Raw genomic sequence first — 17,237 nt, forward strand, 5'->3', positions numbered from 1 at the left:
ACAGAAACATGCGTTCGTTTGGGGACAAGTTAGTGGTCACGTTACTCGTTCCACAGGCGAAGGACCCCGGACACATAGCCTACAGTAAATACACCGGTTGTAGCCTAAGTAACTTTTAACATGAGTCTTTGTGACTCTTGACTCTTGTCCCCTAACTAACGCTTGTTTCTGTTTCACTAACGATATTTTCACCCCATTTAAGTCACATCCCGTTATTTCCTCTGTAATATTATTACTTTTTCTCAGTTATGACTTTATTCTCGAAATATTACGAGTTTTTTTCTCGTAATATTTAGACTTTATTCTCGAAATCTCCGATGTTTTTTTCTTCAATGTGGCCCTAATACTCCGTCGTACACAAATGCCCTTTGCCTAAGATAATATTTAAGGAAACAATAAATAGAATACACTGATAATATATATAAATATATAATATACTAGTTTGGTAAACTGCATTTTACTGAGTTTGAAAAATACATGAATTTTCTCTAAATTGCCTAAACTGGAACAAGACAAGATGCTCCAAAGAGCATTTTAGGGTGTTTCAGGCAGACAAGGATTAAAGTCAATTTTGAAATTCTGCATTAAAAACACACACAACAAATTATTTCATGTGACTGCACTAAAACAGGAACATCCATCTTGCATATTGTCTTTCTGGTTTATTCTGCAAATTTAGCAGAAAAATGAAAGAAACTGAGGAAATAAACACATACAACATTTGGATGAGATTATGAAAACGAGAGGAGGACAGCAAAGACCTTGAACTGCAGAGACAGTTAGAGGAGTAGAAAACAATTAAGTGACTTCATCTTAATTGTGGCACTGACCTCAAATCTCACCAACCAAAATAGAAAATACTGTATCTCTCACTAACGATACACAACTTCCTGTAAAGCAACTTGTAAAACATTTTTTCATGTTATTATTTTGTCACAATTATGATATCTCCTAATTATGAATAGCTTGTTATAGATAAGTCAGAATTTTGACTCAGCATCACATAATTAAAATACCTCATTATTATGAGCAAAAAACCCTTAATGATTTAAGAGGTGGAAATACGCTTCCTTAAAATACCAAAATCAGATTACTTAAACTAGAATTACCGCCTCAGGGTCGTATGCCTCCACGAACCAGTCAAGTTGCAGTCAGACTGTACATTCCAATACTTTTATGCCAGAAAAATATTTAGTATGTCCCAATACATAGTAATGCAGTATGCCAAAAATACCAGGATGTTCTACTACATCCAGTCTGATTTTGCAGTATGCAAGCCAGCATGCTTTTCTGGCTATTCTGACTCACAATCCTCTGCGCAGTGGACGATATGTCACATCAGCTGATTGAATCATCAAATGACAGCTGGTTGACAGCTGTCAGAAGTCGCAATGATGGATGACAGCGCATTCAAGTAACTGATGACCAGTCGTATAGTAATAAAAGGAATGTCGATTGTTTAAGTGAACAAAATAATCACAAATATCATAAACAACAAAAGGACATAACTATAAAAATAACAATGACAGAGAACTGCAGATGTAATTTCACTGTCGCAAAAAATAATATGTTACAATCTACAATCTGAGCAGTTATAACTTTAAGCTTCACACAGTGCAAAGTAACAACAGCAGAGCTCTCCGGGTTGGTAAGTGGTGTTTGTTTATCTCCAAACAATGTAACGGATATAAAAGCAAGAGGGTCAAAGTTAAGGGCGTCATGTCATGAGACAGTAGTCGGTTCTGATTGTGCGCATACTGCATGCAACTGTACGCACTTTTTAAGGGAGCTGCAGTACCTACTAAAAGTACAAAAAAAAGTATGTGATTTGGAATGCACCCACAGTTTACATCTATGTCTGTGAAAACATGGACGCTTCACACTCATCTTCCCCCCTGTCAGCACAGATGATCTATACAATCAGCACAGTTTAAAGTGGACACCTAAGATTAGTGTCACCAGTTCAGTGTCTGACCAAATGTCTCCCCTTCTGTTCCTGAGATATGACACTCAATAATGGCCAGGAAAGTGATTTATGCAGAATATTATGATGTCACAGTGGAACTGACCTTTGACCTTTGTGGATAGAAAAGGTCTTCACTGCATCTTTTTATCCTATCAGACATTTGTGTGGAATTTTGTCAAAATTAGTGTATGAATTCATGAGTTATGGCAAGGTTACGGTGACCTTTGACCACTAAATAATAATCAGGTCATCACTGAGTCCGCGTGGAGGTTTATGTCAAATTTAAAGAAATGACGTAAAGGTGTTCTTGAGATATCACGTTCAAGAGAATGGGATGAACAGACAACGGCTATTGTTGGCACTGATGCATGTGCACTGACTAAATAAAACATCCTGTTCTTATTCTGAAGGCCTGATTGTTAAAAGGTAAAGATGCCACAAAAACCCTCTCAGTTCACTAACCCCCTCGGTTTACTAAACCACATCGATAATTGTTCATCTACCATGTGAGCCTGAGGGCCTCAGTAGATATTAATTAACTAGTGAAACATCTATAACCACTCTGGTGCCAAACAGAAACCTCCACAGTAAATGCGACACAACTCTTTTTAGCAGTAAATTCCACTGTCATGTGGACTGTTTGATCTGGTCACTCTTTGTTTTACAGGTCTCATGTTTTCCTACAAAAGGTCTGATAATACACAAACTATAAATTCACTGACTGTGATCTTAATTTCTTTATTTCTAATTGGTAGTCTACACTTCCAAATAATCAACTAAAATGAATTTAGAACAAAACTAATTTAAGTAAAATAACTTTCTCAAGAATGAGTACCAAATTCCATAATTAATTCATTAATCCATTATTAAGAACCTTATTATGACCCCCAGTCGACTGTGAGTTACTCACTGAGCTGCAGGGTGTAACATAGAGAAACAATAGAGTGTCAATTATTCCAGGTTCATTAATCCCCTGCTGGTGTGTAACAGAATAATACTGATGCTGTGTTTGAGTTAAACTGAAGTTTATATTGAACAGGGTGGACATCCTGTGTTAGACAGAGCAGGGAGGGAAACTCCAGGGAGGGAATGGTTCACTGGCAGAGGGCTAAAAATACAGACACCTGCACGAGGGAGGGGCCCAACATGAGGGTTGTGGGCCCCCGGGGGTTTGATATACAATAATCCATAGTCACAGGTGGACATAACAAAGTACAACATCAGAATTCACAGTTATCTACAATGAATTTAACGGCTTATTAGCCCATTGTCTTACACGGGGTACACCCTGGACAGGTCACCAGAATATCACAGGGCTTAATAAATCACAATTATAAAGACTTACGCCTATATATAATTAGATAAATAAACAAACAATACAACAAACTACACCCTGCGCCTCAGTATGAAATATTCACATCTGATTTTACTTTCTCTCCCTCGCTCAAAAGTAATGATTAAAATAAGCCATATACATGGCACCACCTACTACTCAGTAACCATTCACACGCGGTCACACACCGATGGTGCAGCCATCAGGAGCAATTTAGGGTTCAGGGTCTTGCCAAATGATACTCCGATATGCAGACTGGATTAGTGGATGACCTGCACTACCTCCTGAGCCACAGCTGCTCCAAAGACCAACTCTAAAATATACTTAACTGTAATAATGAATTAAATTACATTAGTGTCCTTCATAAATACATATTCCTGCCAATGGTTTTACGCTGTCTCACTGATGGAGGTGGTCATCTCTATAAACAGATTGGTGTGGTAAACTCAACAATGCAGGTTTCAAATGTTTCAAATAATCGTCATTGCAAATGTTTTATGAGAAAGAAATTGCCTTAAACATATTCGTCAGACCTCAAAGGCAGCACCAAGTCCAGACTGATACAGAGAGCGAAACAGAATGTTGAGCTCATGTCATCAGGATGGTCTCAGCAGGCTACCACAGAGCAGCTTTAAGTCACAATCAAAAGGCAATATAAAGGCAAATAACTGCTGTTAAAGAACACATATTATGGGCCTGGCTTCAATTCCAACCCGTGGAACAGAAAAAAATATATAAGCATGTAATAATAATAATAACAATAATAATATAGACATCGTTAATGTAAACTTTACATATTACACTGTACAAGCGTATCTAATAAAGTGGGCACTGAGTGTATATGGTGTAGGTTTTCAGTGATTAGTAAGTAATGAATGAATATCTATTCTTGTTCAGTCTGGAAATCCATCGGTAAAAAAAACAAAAATAAAACAAAAAAAAAACCTTTTTGTTTTCTTTCTGTCTTGAGAGATTAATTCTTGTTTAAATTGAGCAGCTCTCTAGAAACTTTTTATGACCTCCAGCTGACTGTGTGTGACTCACTGAGCTGCAGGGCGTAACAGTGGAGAAACAATAGAGTGTCAAATACCCCAGGTTCATTAATCTGCCCCTGCTGGTCTGTAGCAGAATATGACCCCCTGGTTGAAAAAAGTTCAAACACTTCACAGTATGTTTAAATGATAGCACATTTATGTAATTGATTAACTTGAAAAAGTTGGTTTACTCATTAAAGCTCTATACAAAAATGTACTGGACATAAAGTGACAGAGCAGCATCACTTCCTCAGCTGCAGTGATCATGACAGACAGCACATACACACAACTGCAACAAATTTAAAGTGTGGACGTGCTGTCACCACACAATCAGGAAGGATTCCACCTCATTTAAGTAAAGGTCAACAGCTCTTGAGGACACCAAAGCATCTCTGATACATGTCACCACTTTAGAGCAGCTCTGAGCTACAACAGAAGTTTGTTTAGAGGAGCTGAACTTACGTTGATGTCCAGACTGCAGAGACTGAGAGAATCTGCATCTCTGCTGGCCTGCTTCCTCTTCTTCTGCAACACACAACAACACAGCAATCATTATGATAGATGGACATCAGTAGAATCATGCTCTGATTCATCCGTCTGTTAAATTATGTTTCCGTTTCACACTGACTCCAATATAATGTGAAGATTTAGTTGAAAATGAGAAAACTTCACACACCAAACCTGCAGCTCTGTGCAGCTTTTAGCTCACCAGCAGTAAAACATACTCAAGTATCCAAAGTAAAAGCAATTACTGTTTTACATTCTGGTTTAAATAAAAAATCATGTTTAGTGTTTTAGAGAAATATGATAAGGCAGATAGGGCAAAAAAAAAAAAAAAAAGATTTTTGCCCAACAACAGCAATATTTTATGATTGTATCTCATAGTTAGTAACTGCAGCCATCAGATAAATGTAGTGGAGTAATATAATAATAATAATTATAATAATATAATTTATTCAAATAAATCACCAGAACCTGAGAACTTGAGTAAAGGTACTTATTTACTGTCTTCCTCTGGGTTGCAAGATAAATCTGAGTGGTCACAAAATTAAATAAGTTTCACTTTTTTTTTTCTCCCAAACATTAAAATATATTTGAAAACACACATTATCGTGAATCCATTAAGAAATAAACATACATTATGAATTTAAACATGGTGATTTTATACCTTATATTTATAATTATGATTTTTGTCTAGTCATTTTATTAACTTTTATTATATATTACAGAATTGTTTGCTTTCATGATCGATGGATCCATTGCAGTTGTTTGTTTTTTTAACTGTGTCTTATAAGGTGTCCTTGAGTGCTTTGAAAGGTGCCTATAAATAAAATGCATCCATTATTAATTATTATTATTATTATTATTATTATATGAAATTAAGTCAGCCTATTCTGAAAAACCCTATTTTAAATACAAAACATTAATGATAAGCTAACTGTTACCCATGAATCCTTGTGCAATCTCGAGTGCTAAATCACTGTGCGGCAGTTATCCATGACCGTAAGGTGAACTAGTTAGCTAACAGTTATGTTGAAACATGTTGACCAGGTGGCTGCATTATCATTCCAAGTGTACGGACATTTTTGTTAGCAGCAGTGGATCGTATCGTAACTTTTCAAGCAAGAGACTCTGAAACAACGTCCACCTCAGAAACCACTGGCAAGACTGCAGAGGGAGAGGCTAACCCACCTAGCCATGCTACAACTGCTGCTGACTTAGCAGCTACAGGCAGGTGCAAATGCGAGAAGGCCCAAAAATTTTCTTATCTTAAACTTCTCTTACTTTTACTGTGAGGTTTATTTGTACAAGCTCTTCAAGTTTGATTCACAGAACTCTCTTTACTGGTGCTGAAATATGTCAATAAATATCATGAAATCTAAAAACAAAACCCTCAGTAAACTGGCAAGCTGTGACGATGATGATGATGATGATGATACCGATGACGATATGGTGAAGACATTTACTTTGCATCATGTTGCTTTTCAGTTTTATTTCTCAGTAAATTTCATTGTCAAGTGTGCAGCTGTACGTGAGCATGAACCAGACACTTCCTGAATGTTGCCATGGCGACAAAAAACAGGAAGAAAACACACAAACACCTCATGAGACAGGTCACTGGGTGCAAACAGCTGTACGAGTGAGATGAGGAGGAGAGGAGGAGTAGAGTAGAGTAGAGTAGAGGAGAGGAGAGGAGAGGAGAGGAGAGGAGAGGAGAGGACATAGGGATGGGATGACAGGGAAGAAGAAGGGAGATGAGGAGGAAGAAGAGGAATGAGCAAGAGGCGAAGACGTGAGAAAGAGGAAGAGAATACAGGAGGAAAAGAACAAAGGAAGAAAGGGAAGGGGAGGTTCAGCGAGATTAGGGGAGGGCGTGGGAGGAGAGGAAAGGAGAAGAGGGAGGAGAGGTGGATATAAAAAGAGCAGAAGGAGGACGAGACAATCATTATCTCTAACCAAGACAAGGAGACAAGCAGAGAGGAAATAAAAGGAGATGAGGAGAAGAAAGGAGACAATGAGAGGAAGGGAGATAAGGGAAAAGGAGACAAAGAGAGATGAGAGAGGTAAGAAAAGGAGCAGACAAGGGGTGAAGAGGAGAGAAGGAGGCAGGGAGAAAAGGGAAGGGTCAGAGGCATTAGGGGAGGATATAAGAGCAGAGGAGATGAGGGACGATAGGAGGAGATAAAAAGAGGAGATGAAGGAGGAGAGAATGAATCAACCGAGATGAGAAGACAAGAAGAAAGGCAATGAGAGGAGAGGAGGCGACGAAACAAGACAACGACAGAAAGGAGGGAAAAGGAGACAAGGAGCAGACATAAGAAAGTGATGAGAGCAGATAAAGGGAGAGAGGGGGGAAGGAGAGGAGTCAACAAAAGGATAAGCGGAGAGAAGGAGGAAGAGAATATAGGAGAGGAAAGAAAAAGGGAAGAAAGGGGAGGTTCAGAGAGATTAGGGGAGGAAATGGGAGGAGAGGAGAAGAGGGAGGATAGGTGAAGATAAAAAGGAGAGAGGGAGGAGGAGACAATCTTTACCTTTAACCAAGATGAGGAGACAAGGAGAGAGGAAATAAAGAGAGAGGAGGAGAGGAAAGGAGATAATGAAAAGAAAGGAGAGGAGGGGAGGCAAAAGGAGACAAGTGGACAAAGGGAGGAGATAAGAGGACAGGAGAAGGGAGAATAGGGGGAAGCAGAGTAATAGAAAGAGTAGAAGAGGAGAGAAGGAGGAAGGGAGGATAGGAGAGAAAAACAACAAAGGAAGAAAGGAAAGGTTCAGAGAGATTAGGCAAGAACACGAGAGGAGAGGAGACGAGGAGTTGAGGAGAGGAGGATGTTGGGATCAGTGCAGCGGAGTGTAACAATAGCAGGAAGTCTGCTGTTTGTTCAGTATTGTATTGAGACTTTGTTGTTGGCCGGATGTTATATAACCTGGCAGAATTTACCTTTAACTCACTGTCGCTATAGAAACCAAGGTGGGGGGAGGAGTCTGGTCAACCAGTCCTTATAAGGTCAGTCCTTAAATATCAAAGCTACCTGTGAACTGACTGAAACCAGACTCAATCAACTATAACTTAATATTACAGCAAAAATTACCAATGGCATGCGTTCCATCTACCACTGTGTCATTTTTCATACAAACATCAGCTTTTAAGTAAGTGAATTATTTCCAAATCATTTGACATTTTGCTTATTTGCTTTCTTGCAGAGAGTTAAATGAGAAACTTGATACCAGTGTCATGTATGTGTGCTAAATATGAAGCTACGGTAACAACATTCACCTCCTAGCACCTTTTAATCTCACAAATTAACATGGTATAACCCATCTATTTAATCTGTAAAAACAACAATTTGCCATTTTATGACAGGGTTTAAGTGCCAATCTATTTCTTGGCTGTGACTTGTAATGCTCAGAGAGTGTAACTTTTGCTTTAATGCTCCCAAAATGTGTCATGACAACGGGACACCTGGGGTTGTAGTTAGTAACTTTTATAAAAACTAACTTGTTGCCATATTTGCTGAAACTGTCACTACATCTTGACAAAAGTACATGAGGCAGATGAAGTGCCTCCAATGGCATTACCACAGCTGAAAGAAAACAACCAATCAGAGCTGAGCAATCTCTAACGCAGCTGTTAATCACGGCTCATGAACTGTGACCAACTGCGGAACTAAGCAGCACTTAAATCCAGAATCTGTTACTTCTAATGTAGCTTTAATGACCTTTAGTTAGGGGAGGAGAGTGTTATCGATAAAAAGATCATGTCACATTCCCACCACCTCTGCACACTGGGGATAAAGGGACAATGTCACGATGCTACATTTACCTGCACTGCAATCTGTTTCTTTACCTCAACAGTATCTTTTATTCAATAGTATGACAGTAGCATGATCACATAACTCCAATTTTGGCATCACTGCACTGGTTGCCCATTACTTTGTTAAAACTGTATCAATCACCTACAGGGCCATCCATGGTCTGGCTCCAGATTATATTAAACAACTGTTAACCCCTTACACCACAGCAAGGCCCCTAAGGCCAGCTGATCAAAACCTTTTAGCAGTTCCACACTGAAAACCAAGGTTGACCGTGTGTTTTTCAGTGACGACCCCTCACCTTTAAAACAGCCTTCTCCTCAGTGTGAGATCGGCAGACTCCACCAAAGCTTTTAAGCACCTCTTTAAAACTGACTTCTACAAGATTTTTTTTAATGGTGTTATACTTTCACTTTATTTTCGTTACATTTTATAGTGTGCTTATTTTAGTATTTTATATGCACTCACTTATATTTTGTGCTTTTATCTGCTTTAAATTCAAGACTTTGTTCTTTTATTGACACTCTACCTGCTCTCTATGAGATCATCTCATTTATTTGCCTTATTTGTTTATATATGGTTATCGATTTTATTCAAATTTTACCTGCTTATATGAGCTTCTTTCTCTTATCCACATTTGACTTGTTTATATATGAAAATGTATTTTTGCACCAACACCTCCATCTGTTCATGTATCTAGCTCTCATGCTCTCATGTTCAATTTTAGTTTTTTATTCTCTAAATCTTTTAATCTGGAAAGCACTTTGTGCAAAAGCTTGAAATGTGATTATGATTATTATTATTATTATTATGATTATTAAAAATGGCAGTAATATGAAGGGAGACCTGCACACTGTGGTTTTGATTGTGAGTGATATAATTATTACATCATGCTCTCTGCACAACGTGTACATCAAGATGTTCAGTGTCAAAAAAGAACTTGCACATAATTACAGTATGAATCATGTGTAGACCAGTGGTGGGAAGTAACTAAGTACATTTACTCAAGTACAGATTCAAGGTACTTGTACTGTAATACTAGCTTGAGTATTTCCATTTGATGCAACTTCATATTTCTGCTAAACATATAATGGTCTTATAGAATATGGTGCAATGCTGTAGATTAAACTGCCCAAAGAGTTCAGCATAGATCAGCACAACCTTAAACATCTGCAGCTGTAAAATGCAACACAATGCAGTAGTTACATTAATCCCAAAACATCAGATATAATAGTAAGCATTGACAGGAAACATTTTACTGCACACTGAGTACTTTTACTTTGATACTTGAAGTAAATCTGGCTGATAATACTTACATAGACCTACTTTCCTACTATTGCAGGGCTATGACTAGTAGTGTAGTGTTTTTACAGTTTAGTATTAGTAGTTTTACTTCATAAAGGATCTGAAAACTTCTTCCACCACTGGTGCAGACACACAGACTTAAACATGGATGGATGCAGGCGTTGCATAAAGCATGGCTGTGGCGTGTGTCACGTTGCCAAGAACGTGTTCGCCCCAAAAACACAGAGTGGTGTGTTAGCAAGAATATCACTGCACCTTAAACTGTTTAAACTGTGTGTGATGATGATGAGAATGTTTCAACAAAGGAAGAAACTTCATGCAAATAAAACACAAAGCAACAAACACATCATAAGGAAAAAAAGACGCATATGCATATGTGATCGACGTGTCACATGTAAGTAAACCCTCATCAATCCTTTTCTGGCAATTGTTCAAAGGCATTCTGGGATAAACTCACTGACACCGACGCGTTGACTCACCCGATAGTAAACAAACAGACAGCAGCCCATCATCAGATTAGATCTGCTCCTCAAACAGTTCAAGTTTTAATTAACTCTCTCTGCAAACAGTCATCTGCTGCTCCTCTTCCTCTTCTCTCTTCTTTTCCTCCTCCTCTTCCTCCAGGTCACTTTGCTTTCACCCCAAAGTCACATCAGCTGTCGCTTTTTTCCCCGTTTCTCTTTTTTGCCTCTCTCCTCCTTTAAATCGCCTCCTTCACAGTCACATTTTAATTCACTTCTTTCCCCCTGTCTTCTTCTGTCCTTTTCTGAACTTCACACTTCTTTTTCTCTTCCTCCTCCAGTTTGTCCCTCTGTCCAAGAGACACTTCTCCTTCTCCGCCTTATTCTCTTCCTCGGTCGGACTTTCAAAAGCTCTTCTCTCGCTCCTTCTCCTGTTTTCTACCTACGTCTGTCCTTCTCTTGTCCTCCTTCACCTCCTCAGTGACAATCTGAACCTCCTCAGCTTCACTACCTCTCTGAGTGGATCTACAGACCCTCAGGAACAGGAACCCTTCACAATGTGTGTGTGTGTCCTCTCAGTTCCCATTGGACAAACAGGAAGTGACGGCCGTCGGGGGAAACAGGCCGTCTATAATTAGGAGGTACAGGAGACACGGAGACACCAGCAGCAGAGACACGCACACAAAGAACTCTAACTCTGCTTTATAAAAATCATGCAAAGAAAAAAACATCTTATAAAAAGTGATAAGTTTACTTTATTGCTGCAGGTATGAAATGCTACATAACCTGATTAGATAAAGAAACATGTTTTAAAACCAGTGTCTCCTCTTAGTTTGTTAATGGTTTTAGCTCCTCTATCAGCCCTAAAGGCCTTGACACATCAGAGGACGTGATGAAAACACAAAATTGAAATTAATGTCTACAAATACTTCTTGTCAAAATTATTCATATCGACAGCAATGTGAATTTGCGACAGCTGCAGGTTTTTATGCAAAGACGATTCAACTAGAGGTTAACCCTCACCTGATTCAGTGGTACTATCCATTTCTTACAAATAAAGTACAGAAAGTTAAAGTTAATCAGGCATATTCAACTTCCATTGTTTCTCACTCCACCCCATCCCTTGTGTGAGCTCTCCTCTACTCCTCAGTCTCTCAGCCGATTGTCCATCCATCCATTGTCATCCGCTTATCTGGGGCCAGGTCACGGGGGCAGCAGGCCAAGCAAAGCACCCCAGACGTCCCTCTCCCCAGCAATGCTTCCCAGCTCCTCCTGGGGGACCTGAGGCGTTCCCAGGCCAGATGAGATAATCCCTCCAACCTGTTATGGGTCTCCCCCGGGGCCTCATACCAGTGGGACATGCCTGAAACACCTCCAGGCACCCAGGGGGATCCTAAACAGATGCCCGAACCACCTCAACTGACCCCTTTCGGTGTGAAGGAGCAGCGGCTCTACTCAGAGCTCCTTCCAGATGTCCAAGCTCCTCACCCTATCTCTAAGGCTGAGCCCAGACACCCCATGGAGGAAACTCATTTCGGCCTATCTCATTCTTTAGGTCACTACCCAGAGCTCATGACCATAGGTGAGGGTTGGGACATATATGGACCAGTAAATTGAAAGCTTTGCCTTCCAGCTAAGCTCCCTCTTCACCGCAACGGTCCAGTGCAGCACCTGCTACGACACTGTTGTCTTTGTTGGGCACTAAAGATGATCCCAGTATTCATCAGTATTGAACGAACAGACTAGTGGAGTGCTGTGAGAGGAATTAATTCATTATTAGTCCAAAGAAGACACAGGAGGTAACTTCTGGTCTTCCAGGGAACTTGTATCCTCCACCAGTAACTGTCCATAACACACAGATTAAACAAGTCCCCCCCTATAAATATCTGGGCATCTATGTCGACCTACTTTGTCCTGGAGTGCACATATACATCACACTTGTGGTGAGGTACAACAAAGACTTTATGTTCTCAAGAGACTGAGGTCATTTGGAGTAAACAAACAGATCCTGTTATTGTTTTTCTAATCTATAATACACAGTGTTATGCAGTATGTAATCAGTGCATGGTACAGTTTTCTCTCTGTGCATCTCAAAGCTAATCTGGCTCGACCGCTTAACTGCTCAAAGATTGTGGGTCAAGTGTTTGAGTGAAATTTCCGAACTGTGTGTACCGAAAGAATGTTGTGTCTGGCTGGTAATATCATGTCGGACACCTCTCACACGTTATTTGAAGATTATCAGCTTTTGCCATCACACAGAAGATTTGGAGTCAAATTTCAGATCTTTTTCTGACAATAAAGTGCAATCAAATCAATCAAACACATTCTCTGGCTGTGATGCAAGTTGTGACAACCACAGGGATCCTATTGACCCAAAGCAGCGTCTGACAGTCTGTCTGACGCAGTTGTTATATAACCTCGCCACTGTATGCTGTTTTATTGAGTTTTCTTTGAGTGAAATGCTCTGAGTGACTTTGTGTTCCCTCTGCTGAACAACTGGGCAGCGTATATGTCTCAGACTTTTATTTTGAAAGGCAAGAACGAAAGGAGTGGATGTGGTCTGCTGCCTTTGTCTGAAAGTAGTAATTAAGTTTGCTGTCTTGGTTTGAATTGTAAACTCATAAGTATACGCCAACCAGACTGGTTGATGCCTTAATTCGTAGTGTGAAAGCTCAAAGGAAAAAAAAACAACCAACCAAATTATGTTGCATGATATTTGTGTTCTGTGTAAAAGTACTCATGACAAAAACAACAGTTTGAAAAATACAATGACATGAAAATTTATGGCACTAAAAAAGCTGCTGGTGTGTAAAGGCCTTAAGGATGACAATGTTGGTTGGCTGATGCACCACTTTGGTCCAGAAATATCTAGAAATATCTATATATACATATAGAGATCAATTCATCATAACTATTGGATGAAACTCCAAAAGAAATTGTACAATCATGTTCTCCACGGGATACATTGTGATAAAGGACTTGTTGTTGTGCCAGGTTTTGAATTAAGGTTCTTCACTTTAATCTCGTCCTTTATTATCTGTAATGGAGTCACCTTGTTGTGTATTATGTCTTAATGAAGTGTACAGTTGTCAAGGTTCAGTGAACAATGTGAGTCAGATTTGTTCTCACCCCTCTGAGGGACCAGCTGTCAGGAGAGAGGAGAGAGAAGGAGGAAGTTTTCTTCTGCAGCTTCGACCTGAAGGAAGGAAACAAGGAGGGGAAGGAAAAGGAGACAGGAAAGGGGGGACAGAAGGAAAGATGATTAATTTGTCAGCCTTCACTCTAAACTTCAACCAAACTTTAATGGACTCACAACATAAAGACATTTTATCAGATTGCTGCTAAAATAACAAACATAGGAACTTTATTTTGATAAGATGCTAATAAGGAAAGACTGAGAAATCCAAATACAGAATACCTCTGTGTGCGCTGCATAAACAAAGGAGTAATATTTATTTCATTTCAAAAGAATATAAAGAAAAATATAAAGATCCTCCTACATAGTTTCTAATATTGTCAACTTCAAATTGAGAGTAATGACACACATTTTATTGTGATCAAAGACAAATGAAAACTTATTTTGGAATGAAACCTGGTTATGTCGAAATCAGATTAAATCTGTTTCATTTTAAAAAGCTAATTGGCTGTTTTATAACTTCATTTAATTTGGGTAATTTGTTTGCACATGTGTTTTTATGTGTGTGGGCAAGCTGGTATATGTACTACAGTTTTATCATGTGATACATACATTGATATAAAGTTTTAAGAGCTGCAACAAGTACTTGATCCATCAATTAGTTGACTGACAGAAAATTAATTGAAAACTGTTTTGATAATAGATTAACACTTAATATAAGAAAAGTAGCTTCTCAGCTGTCCATTTTTGTGGTTTTTCTTTGTACTACAGAGTCCCTAAAGTCCTGAAAGGAGATTTGTTTTTATGTTCTGTGGACAAGTTATAGGTAGTTATAGGAACAACATAATTAACTTATGCGCACAGAATAAAAATAACATCACCATTTGGGACTTAAGTGGCACCGTACTGATATGACAGTTAACTAAATATATTGTGGATCTGGGTATTTAAAATACATTTTTATTTTTTTCTAAATTTTATAGTTTGTATAGGTCCAGAAAGCTGATATTTTTTGTTTTGTGTGCACAGGTTACCATCTTGTAGGAACAAAATAATCAACTAGTGTGCACTTGGTTAAGAAATAAAATAAAATCACCTTTTGGGACTTGAGGGGCACCATACTTGTATGAAAGTTAACAAAATATATTTGGGATTTGGGTATTCAAAATATAATCTTTAATTAAACAAAACAAATAATAATAATAAAAAAAAAACATGTATAGTATCTAAGTCCCAAAAGGTAATATTCTTTTTTTTGTGCACACAAGTTATTATTTTCTATTATCTTGTCTTATCTTCTTATCTTGAAACAAGATCATTAACAAGATGAAAAAATATCAACTTCTGGGACTTTAGGGGCACCGTACTTATGTGAGCGTTAACTAACTACATTTTCAAGATTTGGGTATTTATAATACTTTTTTTTTTTAATTTCAAAGACCAAACAATTGATCAATTAAACTAGGAACAAAGCAGATTGGTCAATAATCAAAATAATCACTATTTGCAGCTCTAAGACTACACACACATCTTAACATAGTGTTAACTCTGTTTGATTCCACGTGGACAGAAATGAGTGCAGCAATTAATAATTCTTTCACTGTACATAAAGGCATGGGAGTATTCTATCAAGACAGACTTCAACAGAACCAAACTGAGTCTCTAATGTGTATAAATCCAACACAAGGAGGTTTGACTCTTTTGAAACCAGCAGAGAACAAGCAACCCTATCACTTATACATTGTAGTCAGTGTTTTACAGTTTAACCACAGCGCCCCCTGGTGGTATCAGTTAGTCACAACATGTAAACTGTAGACAAACTAAAAGGTCTGGAGAGACTTGACGTATTACACTGACAGTTTATTTATGTCTGAGTTGGTTTCATTGGACAACACTGAGAAAGAGGAAATACAAACCAAGATAAAAAAAATAAATAAACTGAGGTTGCGAGTCTTGCTCAACCCAAACACATTACATCATCACACACACCCTCGTCTGTCTGTGTGAGACAGAGTGAACACATGATTCAGACAGAGCAGTCTTGAAACACCATTAATTAATATTTACATGGCATCTTTCTGACAATATGCTTTAAAAATGCTTGCTAATAATGATGTAAACTGAGAAAACATGAACATAATACACCTCAAACGTTATGCTAATAATGTAGATTTAATGACCACAAACACTCCGTTAGCTTATTCAGATATTTCCCACTCACAGATTTCTACATGGATACAAATATAAATAAAGCAAAGTCATGCCCACATTTACAAAGGACTGGCAGTTCAGTTTAATACATCACTTGGCCTCCTAAATGGTAGTTTTGAAGGTTATATTGCAGCTCATGATGCTACAGTATCTTCCTGATTACATAGTTTATAGCATTTGACTACCACACATAAATATTGTTGTATTTAATATCTAATATTTTATTGCTATATTTTAACTCTGCATTTTCTGTTTCAGATTCTTAATCTTTACTTGCATTATTTTATTTTCATTGTTGGAGGGAGCTCTAGATCTAAATGATCTAAAATGTTATTGCCAGTGACTGCTTCTAGTTGTCGTGCATATGACAATAAATAACTTGAATTTGACTGGACAGTGCTACAGGTGTTTCCTGGCAACAGATTTACACAGTACCTAAGTCTTTAATATTACACTGTGGAACTGTAAACTGTAGCATTGTTACTGATAATAGTTAAAATATCTAAAAGTTTATTGTACCATGAAAATCTCATGCCATTGCAACCCTATCTGGGACATTCACTAAAGTCCTCCTCCAGGCATGTTTTAAAGTAAATAAAAACACTAGTTAATTCAATAATAGCAGATCTTCTCTCTCTGTCAATGAGAAATTCTGGATCTGGCCTCTGCCCTGCCCACCACCGCTGCTTGCAGTAGGTTTTGCTTCCACTCTCTCCAACACAGGGCTGGCACAGCACTAAAATGAGGTGCAGAGAAAGGTCAGGCTATGGTTGACTGCTGCTGCTCGGCTGCCGGGTGACACAGCAGTGCGGATCAACATGGCTTGTGTTAGCAACAGAGGAAACACTGGAGAGATTCAGCCAAATATATTTGTGCCTCAGTGAGACCTAGACTCAGATGAGGAGTCTGTTGTGCACAGAGTGGAAAAACAATGGACATAACTACCAGGACGTCACCCATTGGGTTGTGGACTCCCATTCTGAAACCTGGAGTTTGCCATTTCGGTTGTCGCAATCTTGGTGTTTTAGAACCAGATGTGATCATATTTGGACGAGGAGTGGATCTGACTCACAGACTGTAGCAACGCCTCAGTCACTGAGGCGGCCTCGCCCTTAAATATGCATAACTTTAAGCCTTAATAAAATGTAAATGGGTGAGTTATAAAAAGATTCACACCCTGTACAGTTGTTATGAATGTTTAAATTAGCTATAGAGACCAAAACTGATTTTTGTACCAGGCTGTAAATTTGTTTATTTCTAGAATAAAGTTGGGCATTTTAGCATGGGGGATCTTTGGGGATTTCCTCGCTTCTGTAGCCAGCCTCAACAGGCCATTCAAGGAACTGCAGTTTTTGGCACTTCAGCCTTGGCTTCATTTTTCAGCCCTGCAGGCTGCTGCTTGGTTGTGCACCAAAATTTGCTCCTAGCAGATGTATCAAAATGGCAAGTGTGGTTAGCATCTTTTATTTGTTCTTGTTTGT

General features: G+C 38.6%; 1 protein-coding gene across 4 annotated transcripts in view; it reads right to left on the minus strand.

The window, feature by feature from the left end:
* The window catches only part of arhgef3 (Rho guanine nucleotide exchange factor (GEF) 3), a 45,945-nt gene that overhangs the window by 18,953 nt on the left and 9,755 nt on the right, over positions 1-17,237 (minus strand). The window contains exons 2-3 of one of the 4 annotated variants that reach the window (XM_050039090.1): positions 13,539-13,605; positions 4,796-4,855 (exon numbers count right to left, since the gene is read on the minus strand). In XM_050039090.1, coding sequence (XP_049895047.1) covers positions 4,796-4,855; positions 13,539-13,605 — 127 coding nt within the window. Of the gene's footprint in view, positions 1-4,795; positions 4,859-10,427; positions 10,943-13,538; positions 13,606-17,237 lie in introns of those variants that run through there. The other 3 variants (XM_050039089.1, XM_050039092.1, XM_050039091.1) reach the window with 3 other exon arrangements.

Source organism: Epinephelus moara, chromosome 24, assembly GCF_006386435.1.
Source record: "Epinephelus moara isolate mb chromosome 24, YSFRI_EMoa_1.0, whole genome shotgun sequence".
In the NCBI taxonomy this organism is placed as follows: Eukaryota; Metazoa; Chordata; class Actinopteri; order Perciformes; family Serranidae; genus Epinephelus; species Epinephelus moara.